Here is an 11,895-nt window from a genome sequence, read left to right as displayed (position 1 = left end):
CTCTCTCTCTCTCTCTCCCCCCTCTCTCCCACCTCCTCCCCTCCCTCCCTCTCTCTCTCTCTCTTTCTCTCTGTCTCTCTCCCTCTGCCCCTCCTTCTCAGCAAGCATCATTGAATTAGTTTGGCATAATTTATTTTTTATGAATCCGTACCCTCTTGATCAATGAATCCCTTCCTACACCTGTAAGGTTTGTCAGATTCATTGAAGATTACTCATTCTGGGTATACATATGCATATAGGGAGCTATGTTAAAAATCACATTTCTGTGTTCAGGTTTTTTCAAGCAGATCTGTGCCTCTGTACAAAAGAAGTCAGAGTCAGTGTGATGGAATGGAAAATACACTGACTTGGGAATCAGTAGAAGTAAATTCCAATCCCAGTTCTTTCATTAACTCAGAGTATAACCTTATGGGCTTCAGTCCCCCATTTGTCCAAATGATAGCCATCTGTCAGAGATACTGCAGAGGATGGTTCCTGCTTCGGTTTAGGTTGGACTAGAAGAACTTGAGTCCCCTTTCAATGATGAGATTCCAAAATTCTATGATGGGGTCAGATTAGATGTTGCCCAAGGTCCTTTTTCTAGTTCTAAAATTCTATAACTGTATTTTCTATGATGAAATATTTTTTAAGAGTTCTGGGTGGCAAGTATTTTTAAAAGTCCTATACTGTTATTTTTGTTTCTGTGCCCACATATCTGAGATCCACTCCAAGTGCTAATTCAACATATTAACAGCTTTCCATGGAATTTCCCCCCCTGTCCCTTCACCATCTTGACTTAGGTTCTAAGTAGAAAGAATAGAAAGAACATTGTCTTGGGAAGGAGAGGACCTGGGTTGTAGTCCTAACTCTATTAGAGGCCTTGGGCAAATCACTTCAGCTCTAGAGGCCTCAGTCTCCTGATCTGTCAAATGAAAAAATTTAACAAAATTTGTCTAAATGACAAATTTGAAGAGGTTGGAACTGATCTTCTCTAAGGCCTCTTTCAGCTATAATCTTTGTTACAATGATAAGTAGTATTAGATTTATTGTACTTGGCCTCCAATAGCAGAACTGGGATATATGGGTTATTATAGAAGAGTTTGGGTCAGTGTAAGTAACAATTTCTTTATAATTATAGTTGTCCAAAAGTGAAATAGGCTAGAAATGAGTCCCTCATTTTTGAAGGTCTCCAAATAGAAATTAAATGGCCAATTAACAGGAATATTAATAAGAGCTGCCATGACTCAAATGAGGATCCAGTTCAATTCCAACAACATTTTCTTTGTCTAGGATGGGAGCTGGGCCTTTCCCTCACACTCTGAAACTCCAGGACTTTATATATTGTGAGTATTGTGAGGATGATAGAAAAGGAGTAGTGGGGAGGGGATTTTACTCCTCAGTTACCTCTTCTCTGGGGAACCAAAAGCACTGATATTGCTGTCCTTTGAAAGTCTAGGAAGTAAGATTTCATTAGCTTTGGAATGGATGTGTGTTGCTTTGTAGACTTGAAAGTAATGGTGTTTTCTTTTCTTGAAATCTAGGAGTTTGACTTTTGTGCTATTCAGAAGCATGGTAGAAACTCTGGGTCAAGCCAAGAGGGCTATGCCTAATGTCTAGAAACTTAAGTCCTGATAGTATTCACTGAGCACAAAGAAACTTTCTAGCTAACGACAATGCTTTGTTCTCTCAGGTTGTAAGTATGGGGAAGTGAGGACCAAGCCATCCATCTCTTGGTAGATTCCATTCTGAGTCTTTCACTTTTTCCATTCTCAACTGAATACTCATCTATTCAGATTGTGATGAGGGTCTGGGGAGAAGAAGGGACCAAGGAGTTTAAAGAATAGACTGAGTTACTGAAAGAAGCTGGAGAATTCAACTTTACTAGATATCATTTCAAGCAAAATAAATTCTCCTGTCTGGGATGATAGAAACCAATTTGTATACCTAGCCTTAACTAATTGTCAGAGTGTGTGGTTCATCCCTTGTTCTCAAAAAAGGACCGTGACATCCAAAAGATGATGACATGACTTGCAGTTGAATTGGATTCAAGTGAGGGAAAGCTGTGCAAAGTCACCAACCTCACATCTGGGTCCAGTAACCAGGTATAGATCAGGATGACTGGAAATGACCCAGTAGTTGTTAGAGGTAGAGAGAAGGAAGGAAAGCAAACCACACAGTCTTGGGACCTGGCCTCCTTTCTAGTCTGTGAGATCATCCATGATGTTGAGGGAGTTTAATCTACATACATCCAACTTTTTTTCCCCTATTAGGTCATGAGCCATTTTAGGGCAAAATCTCTAGCACTTTGCATCTATGCCTGGCATTGTAGGTGTTTAATAAATGCTTATTGACTGAATTTACTTGTTCTATTTTCATCAACAATGCACTTTGATAAGGAAGATGAAGTCATGAATATCATGGTATTGGACCTGATCAAAGAAGTCCATGCTGGTGGCAATATAATTGTAAAGGTATCTAGCCTCTGATTTTCAATATATCTCAAAGAGAGAAAGATTCCAAAAGAATGGGAAAGCTCACATGTGCTACTTTTAATAAGCAGAGAGTACCAAAAAGATAACACAATCTATTGATTTTATGTTCTAATTTCTGCAAAACCCTTTATAAAAATTATTCATGCATACTTTGAGGGTACCATCAATGAAAACAGTGGAAGAGAATAGGAAGTCTTTTTCTATAGAAGAATACATTTTTCACAGTCTGAAAAATATGAAGAATATAATATTCCACTGTGTCTATTGTTTGCTTATTTTTTAAATCATTTGATTCACAGAACAAAATGCATCCTTACAGCTCTTTTTCAAAAAGTGATTCCTATGTTAAGATTATGCTACATCCATAATAGACGTAATCACAGAGCTTCAATGATATGCTGAATATAAGTATTGAGGGAAGCATAAAACAGAGAAATATAGGCTCACTTAAGATATTCATCAGTGTCATAGAAAATGTGTTAAACCAAGTGAAATTAAAAGGAATTTCCAAGAAATGCTCCTATTCACAGACAATATTGTACTGTTTATATTATATTGTTTATATTGGCTTTGAAACACTACAAAAACCCTTCAGTGAAAGAAATTGGCCTAGCCACTGACACTGAAAGGATGAAGTGAATGGAAAATTTACATCATCTTAATATGGGACATGTGTGGAACATGGATAGGCACTCCACTGTGGATGCATTGCTCTGCACCTGAGCAATGAAATAGTTCCAGAAATGAGTAGGAGAGTGGGTTGGATAATGTTTGGGAAATTTTACACTATTGTTAGTGACCCCAAGCTTATACTTTCTACAGAGACCCTACTTTAAATGATATTAATATTCTCCCAATGTTTAATAGTTTGTTGAAGCCAAATAATTCATCATCTGGTATGTAGGCTTCTCCCAATCAGCACTCTGTACTTAGCAGATTGATACTTGGAAAGTAAGCAGGCTATCATCACTGTGGAAAATCCTTCCAGCATGGTAGGACCTGCCACCATGCTCTATTCACATGACCTTCAGAACCCCAATGTCACCTCTACTTTATGATGAAGCATCAGAACAGTACTTTGTGGAGAGGAAAAAAAACCATAGGGATGAAGAATGGCTTTATGTAGATTACGATATGTCATTGGATGGACATGCCGGCACATTGTCTATGGACCAGACTTGAAGAGGAAACCAGGATAGATTGCACTTGGGAAATTGTAGAGTTTTGAATGTTGCCCAGTTTTTCCTTAAAACAAAGCCTATTTTCTAAAACTGATATTCTTCTAATAACACTATGAGGCTACAAAGTATGGAGTAATGGGAGTCTCTGGAGAATTAAAGTTGCACCAGAGAAATGCATGTAGTGTAGTGGGAGCAGAGGATAACATATGGATATTCTCATTGGTCCTTATAGAGTGTCAAAAGATCTAGGGAAAAGCTCCTTGCTCCCTGGGGTGGACTACATATGGAAGATGACCTGGATGTCTCACAGGTTGAGAAAGTATGTATAGGTTACAATTTAAACCACTGGAGGGAGTTTGAACATCAGTGAGATCACAGATCCATCAAAATGTCCCTCTAGAGACATTTTATATAGATTTAAGAAACATTTCATGTAAGTAGCATCAAAATCACAGATAACCCAAAGGATATTGGGAAGACACATTGTGAGTCACCCTTTTCCTCCTATTTCTGTTAAAACCCAATTCCTAGGGGCAGCTAGGTGGTGCAGTGAATAGAGCACCAGCCCTGGAGTCAGGGAGATCTGAGTTCAAATCCAGCCTCAGACACTTAACACACAAAAAAACTAGCTGTGTGACCTTGGGCAAGTCACTTAACCCCAACTGCCCTCCAAAAAGCAAAAAAAAAAAAAAATTCCTGAAAAGGTCAGTTGGGGCTTGACTGGGTGATGAGATTATGGCCTTAACTAAGCTAGATAGGACCCCACCCAAATAGGAAACCAAGTTTCTGTTTGGAGTATAAACAGAATCCAGTCTGGGCAAGCCAAGAGAGGAACCTCTGGTCCTTGATCCCTTTCAGAAGAGTTCAGGGCAACCAGCTCATGAAGGAGAAAACTAGCCAGAGAGGTCCAGGTGGAAATGGCTTCCTCTGACCAGATGCCTTGAGGCTGCTGAGTCTCATGATCAAACCACATTCTCAGTAGGAGGAACTGAAGACTTTAGACCATCTCCTCATTAAATGTCCACCAATCAGGATTGAGTTCCACTTGTCAGGAACAGTCCTTTTCAGAAGGTACACATCTGATTTGAGCCATTTCAAAGTCTCCTTTCTTATCTTTGGTTGCTGAAAGAAACTACTGGATTTATTGATCATTAGCTAGCCTAATTAATAAATTGTTTATTAATTACCTGGAATTATCTGTGTTTCAGACATGGATAAAAATTATGTAGGATCAAAAGGTGCAGAGGTGTTGCTGACCTGATCTTAAACTGGCCTCAGCTGCTTCCTGGTATAGTCTGGTATGAGAGGAAGACCTGAGCCCTTGACTGAGAGGGGTGACAGAGGAGAGATGGAGCTTCATGGCCACTGGCCAAGGAGAAGTTTACAATCACAGCCCCACAATGTATGGATTCCTCAGCCAAGGACCAACTCTGAAGCACAAAAGATTGGAACAGCTGTAGATCTCCTCTAAAATGGTTGTTTCTGGTCAGATGTGGAGGTAGCTGAGAAATATAGCCCTCCTTGACCATAGTATTTCTAGTTCATGTCTAACACGGTGTTAGAAACTTTTGGATGGAGTTGGATAGAAGAGCAGTTGAAACAAAGTGCCTGATGGGGAATAGAAAATACATGCCAGTAGAGAACAGCTGAGCCATATTGCCCTCAGGGAGTGAGTGATATGTGAAGCTTGCCTCGTGTTAACAGAGGGAGGCCCAGAAGAGGCAACATGATAATATCAATAGAAGATGACGCGGACAGTTTTGTAGTACTGGAGGCATGAGCTGTCCCTTCATTCATGTGCCCCAGTTACCCATTCTTAATGAACGCAGATGCCCCATGTATGTTTCTGTTGGAGGTGCACCCTTACCACTAATGGTGTCTGTATTTGTGGGTGAATGAATTCAAGTTTTAAAGGCATCATGTTCTATGATTATTGTCCTATTTCATTAAATGCCTTTGTTATGAACTGTACGTCCTCTGGCTGACTAGTAAAAATAAAGACCTAAATAGAGGCTCATGGGGCTCATTTTAAACTATAGAGAAGATCCTGATCCATAAAATATCTAGAACCTCGGGATAGTTAACTGAGGGTTCAGAATGAGGAGGTCTCTGAGCTCTATAGATTTGTTGTGTGTCTATAAAATAGTATTTATATAATCTTTAGGTTTTTCAAAATACTTTACATATATTATCTCATTTTATCCTCACAACAACCCAGGGAGATAAGTGCAATCATTATTCCCATTTTATAGATGAGGAAAGTAGGGCAAATAGGGGTTAAATAACTTGCCCAGGGTCACACAACTAGTAAGTGTCTGAGGACAGATTTCAATTCTGGTCTTATTGACTTCAGGTCCAGTGTTCCAGTGCACCACCTAGAGAAAATGTGAAATAGAAAACAGAGAAAATGAGAGGCAGGGTGACTGGTATATCGAGAGCTGACTTTGAATCCAAGAAGATTTGGATTCAAATCCTACCCTTGACACATTCTCATTGTGAGACCCTGAGCATGTCAATTAATTCTTAAGTGCCCTAGAAAATTTTCAAAGAAGTTGCTGAAGGGAAGGTGCTGACCTGCATCAGTATAAGGAGTTTCACCATCTGGGAATTTCATATATCATTGGAATTAGAGGTCCAGTCCTTAATCTTTAAAGTAACTATAATAAGTACACACACACACACACACACACACACACACACACACACAAACACACACATATATATATGGGTATGTGTTTGTATGCATATATGTGTATATATATATGCATATATTGTACATATAGATATGGATACAGATATAATGGCTATAGTATATAAAGCGTATATTTGTACAGTTAAAAACATATCTGTTCTTAGAGGTTTTTTTCCCCTCTTTTTGGGAATTTCATATCATTGGAATTAGAAGTCCAGTCCCTAGTCATTAAAGTAAGTATAATAAGTATACATATATGTGTGTATGGGTATGTGTTTGTATATACATATGTATAAATACACATATATTATACATATAGATATGGATACAGATATGATGGTTATGTTACATAAAAAAGTATATTTGTACAGTTAAAAACATATCTGTTCTTAGGGGTATTTTTTTCCATCTATCATTCTCTTCTAAAGTCCTTTTACAAAGCCTCATTCTTAGCATGGAAGTGACCCTGGGTTATCAGAGACTACACCAGAGGATAACAAAAATTGGCAGGTTCTAACAAATTAAAAAGACTTTAAGTCTATGACCCCAGTGACAGATTATGTGTGTACTATTTGAAGATCAGTCTTGCCAAGGTCAGAGACACTTGTCACCAAAGGCTTGAACAGGAGGCAACAACATTCTCTTAGTCATAGCAACTCATGAAGTTACTAAAATCTGGAGGGAACATCTATACCAATGAAATCATAAATCTTAGAAGCTTGGAACATTAGTTTATGTATCTTATTTCCATTTGATTCTGTGTATGTCCCATCACCGCATTTCTCTCCTTATTAGGCTGTCTTTCAAGGCCAGAGACAGTGTTTTATTCTTCATTTTTAGAACCTTATATGTCCTAGAATAGCTGTCTGCACTGAGCCAGGGCTAAATTCAGTCTTGTTGTCTGCCTGACTGACTGACAAAGCTTTCTCACTATGGAACCATGAAATGCTTTCCCCTTCCTTTTTTCCTGACCAAAGACTGTTTAGTGTAGACCTTCAAAGTACCAAGAGGGACTATAGACCATAAGAACATGATCAGTGGGCTGAATTGGAAAACTTCTATCCAATGGGCCGGGCAAACCCTCCTCATTCTAAGCCACTGGGTGGCCTTTCCTATGGGAGGAAAGTGGAACTCTGGGAGTGAGGCTAGTCAGGATTGGCGACATCTGCCACAAAGTCATTGGACTATCTATAGCTAGAGCCCTGAAGATGGCAAAAGCAAACATGGGCTTGGGCTTGCTTCTTGGAGAAATAGGAATATGATTAATATAAATGGTTCCCAGGGTCAGCCAGGTGGGATGTGAGAGACCTAAGGATATAATTCATACCACAGATTCAAAAATCTTCTGGAACCAGAGCTAGGTCTGAAAAGGCCATTGTCCTTTACCTACCATCTCAGGAAAGGACTACTGCCACTTAGTGAGGGGACTGGGTGCTTGACCACATCACCATACCCTAGAGCCAGTTGAAGGTGAAAGGCCATCATTACGTGTAAATGACAGAACCAAATCAGGGGCACCCACTGCTTCCACGTGTTCCAGGGGATAGTCTGAGTTGCCTTACTGTTGTCCAAGTGGTTGGCCTTGATAATTTTCTCTGAGTAGTCAGAAATACTGGAGCATTCGATCTAAAAGGAGAGTGGGACAAAGGAGAGAGGCGTTAGATGAACTGCAGAGTGTTAGAGCTGGGAGGGAGCTCATGGCTCATCTTGTACCAGCCCCTCCTTTGACAGACGAGGGAGTGAAGGTGAGACTGGGGAGGCTAAAGCAATTATTCTAACACCACAGCACATGACAAGTAGGACTAGAAAGTAAGTCTCCTGAAGACCTGCTCACTTTTCCTTCACGTTCTAATAGTAGCAATGGTTCATTCCCTATTCCTTCACTGCCACTCAGTTCTGAATCACATCCCATTCAAGGCCTGGGTCCACAGCTATGGTCTAGGTCTTAACTGTAGCCAATACAGGGCTATGGAAACATTGCTAAATTCCAATGCAACTAGGACCTAAAACCCACCAATGTTCTGTGTTGTATAAAGCTGCCACATGACACTCTCACCCTATTCTGTTTGCCTATCTCTCTCCTTGTTTCCTTGCTTCTCTCTGGCTCTGTATCTCTGTATCTTTCTATATCCTTCTCTGTGTCTTCCCCCCCCCCCTCCATCTCACTGCCTCTGTCTTTCTGTCTCTGTATCTCTCTCTCTCTGTATCTCTCTCTGCCTCTCTATTTTTAGTCTGTGCGTCTTTATTTTTCCTTAGGATCTCACCTCTGAAGAGATTTTGATTATCAGGAAAAGGGAAAGGTATATAGCACGTCCAACATGAATGCGCAGGGAACTCATCAACCAACTTAAAATTCATTAACCAGCTTTAAGAAGGAAAGTAAAGAAAATGGAAGGGAGGGCAAGTAATTTCAAATGAATGCAAAAGTACAGTAAGGACTTGCAAGAAAATGGAGCCTTAATCCTAGAATGAAAAGAGGTTGGTAATGCTAAGGACAACAGAAAAAGTGTTTTGTTTTGTTCTTAAATTATGCTGGGGAAAGGGGGATTAAAGGATGATAGTGATAATAAATAACACAGAGAAGGAAGAACTAAGAGCAATGTGTTTAAGTCACAAAGAAATAAATTTAGACCTTATCTAAGAAAAAAACTCCCTCTCACTGGAGGTCTTCAAGGGAAGACTGAATGACCCCTTGCTGGAGATGTGGTAGAGGAGATTTCTTTTCAGGTACTGGTTGGACTATATGCCACCGAGATCCCTTCTAGCTCTGAAATCCTTTTTCCTTCCCTCCTTCCTTCCTTCTTTTAAACTACATGAAAAGTTCTCAAACTTGTTCTTGGGACCCTTTTACACTCTTGTAAGTTTCTAAGGACCCCAAAGAGCTTTTGCTTATGTAGGCTACATCTAGTTGTATGCTGGAACCAGCTGGAACTGACTGTTAAATTTTCAGTTTAAGCATTTATACATACCTCAGATATCAGTAAAAACTATAAATCAAGGATTGATGTTGTTTTATTAATTGTCTAGATCAGTGGTGTCATTCAAATAGAAATACACCACTAAACCATAAATAAGGATACCTGCTGCTGAATATTGACTTAAATAACCATATATTAACATCATCCATGTCCTATTGTATTTTTATTTATGTTTCTAAATATTTTCCAGTTACATTTTAAATCTAGTTTAGGTTGCACTCAAGTGTAGGGCAAATGTCGTGGTACAAATGTTTGACCCCATTGGTCTAGAAAATGATGGACAAAATGTTAATAATATAGATTAAAAATGTGTTGTGCAAAAAAAATTCTGGAAAGCATACCCTTGGCTATATCTATCTATTTATTAATTCATTTTAAAATAACAAACTTATTACATGTTAACATAAATATATTTATGATAAATAGCCATATTTTCCAAAGCAAAAAAAAATAGTGGAAGAGTGGCATTGTTTTACATATTTTTGCAAATCTCTTTAATGTCTAGCTTAATAAAAGATAGCTGGATTCTCATAACTGCTTATTTATTCATTTTGTTGTGATATATTGTTTGAGCTTCAATATTCAAAGAAAATCTTGCTTCACACAGGAAGTTGAAAATGGGCAGAGTATTTTAAAAGGCAAATAATATCTTAGCATTATTATGAAAATAGTTTTGATCTTGTGGACTCCCTGAAAGTAGGAATGCTCTGCTTTCCATTGACCACACTTTGAGAACCACTGAATAAATGATTTGTAAAATTTCTATGAGTTTCTCTCTCTGTGTCTCTGTCTCTGTCTGTCTCTCTGTCTCTCTCCCCTTCCCCTTCTCTTTCTTTTTGTCTCTGCCTCTTTCAGTTTCTTTTTTTTTTCTGCTTGGTTTCACCCTGTCTCAGCCAGTATCACAATCTGTTTCTGTTCCTTTTTCTTTCTCTGTCTCGGCCTCCTATTCTCTCCCTCTCTTCTAGAGTAGCAAGGATCCAAGAATTCAGCAGTGAAGTCCTACACTTCCTGCCCTTCCTTGAATACAGTCATCTTAGGAGTTCCAGCCAAAGAGCTGAAGAACAGCCCCTACACTATTATGTTCCAGCTATGTGAGGCTATCCTAACTCTGTGTAGCTTTTTTTTTTTTTTTTGGCGATCTGTTTCCCTTCCGCTCTTTTTTTAATAACAGCTTTTCAAACAAACAGCTCCATCATATTTAGCTGAGCTTCCCCTGTTGCATGATCTCCCTCCTACCGACCACTATAGACTCACAGAACAACGTGGAGCTCAGAGGTCGGTTAGAAGGGAGACCAGAAGCCATCTAGTCTAACCAGCCCCTAAAAAGGAATCCCTCATATAAATTCGCCCTGAAAGAGTCCTCTAGCTAGAAGTGCTAATACCTAAGGCTGCCTGTTCCACTTTTCATAGCTCTGATTGGGAGGTTTTTCTTTACAAGCCTATCGCAGCCTCTTTGCAACTTCTACCCATTGCTCCCAGATCAGCCCTTTAGAGTAAAGTAGAATAAGTTGCACCCTTTGGCGTGCAACGGTCCTTCCAAAATGTGAAGACAGCTATGTAAACTCCTTGTGAGTAGGAACTGCTTTTCATTTAGACCTCATAACCCCAGTGTTCTCTTAGCACAGTGCCTTAAACATAAATAGTACTTAATAAATACCTATTGTATTGCCCTTCTCAAGACTTTTTGTATTCATTTTGCATATATTCTGTATGTAATTATTGCTATTACATATGTATATATTTTCTTCCCCATAGAAGCTCCCTGAGGAAGAAAGTCTTGTACTTTTGACTTTGTATCCCCAGCATTTTGCTAGGTACCTGGCACATAGTGAGTATCTATGGATTGATTGGATTAGATTAGAATGATTGGAATTCTTCTCCAGGTTAAGCATCCTTAGTTCTTGCAGTTGATCCCAAATGGCATGATCTCAAGTTCTTTCACCATCCAAGTCACCCTCCTCTGGATTCTCTTCAATCTATCAATGTCTTTCCTAAAATATGTTGCCCAAGACTGAAGACAATACTCCAGAAGTGGTCTGATCACACCGCCTCCATTTTATACTTGTGAAACAGATTTTTTTTTAACTCAAGTACAAGACTTTACACTTAACCCAATGAAATTTCATTTTCTTGGATTTAGCCCAAAAGTGAAGCATGCCAAGATCTTTTTAGCTTGTGACTCTATTATCCAACATATTAGTAATCCCTCCCAGCTATGTGTCATCTTTAAATCTGATAAGTGTGACATCTATGCCTTTTTGCAAGCCATTGATAAAAATTTTAGACAGCACAAAGGCCAAGTTCTTAAGGCATTGCACAAGAATTCTCCTTCCAAGTTGATTTTGAATTATGAATGACTGACTGCTCTTAGGTTCTAATTATTGAACCAATTCCAAATTGACCCATGTCACCTTAATATTTCTTCCTTCATTTTGTCCAAAAGAATAGCAAATTCTTTGCTAAATGTAGGTAATCTATATCTATCTTCTTTACCTTACCACACCTTTGGGAAAGAAAGGAAGAAAGGAAAGAAAGAAAGAAAGAAAGAAAGAAAGAAAGAAAGAAAGAAAGAA

General features: G+C 38.9%; 1 protein-coding gene across 1 annotated transcript in view; it reads right to left on the bottom strand.

The window, feature by feature from the left end:
• PRMT8 (protein arginine methyltransferase 8) overlaps window positions 1-11,895 on the bottom strand; it is a 114,503-nt gene that overhangs the window by 71,881 nt on the left and 30,727 nt on the right. The window contains exon 3 of the mRNA XM_069101433.1: window positions 7,907-7,970. Coding sequence (XP_068957534.1) covers window positions 7,907-7,970 — 64 coding nt within the window. The remainder of the gene's footprint in view (window positions 1-7,906; window positions 7,971-11,895) is intronic.

Source organism: Petaurus breviceps, unplaced genomic scaffold (assembly GCF_028583685.1).
Source record: "Petaurus breviceps papuanus isolate PSGF00001 unplaced genomic scaffold, PetGlider_PUasm1.0 470, whole genome shotgun sequence".
In the NCBI taxonomy this organism is placed as follows: domain Eukaryota; kingdom Metazoa; phylum Chordata; class Mammalia; order Diprotodontia; family Petauridae; genus Petaurus; species Petaurus breviceps.
The sequence above is the reverse complement of the archived record's forward strand: the minus strand, read 5'-3'. Positions and strand labels throughout refer to the sequence as shown.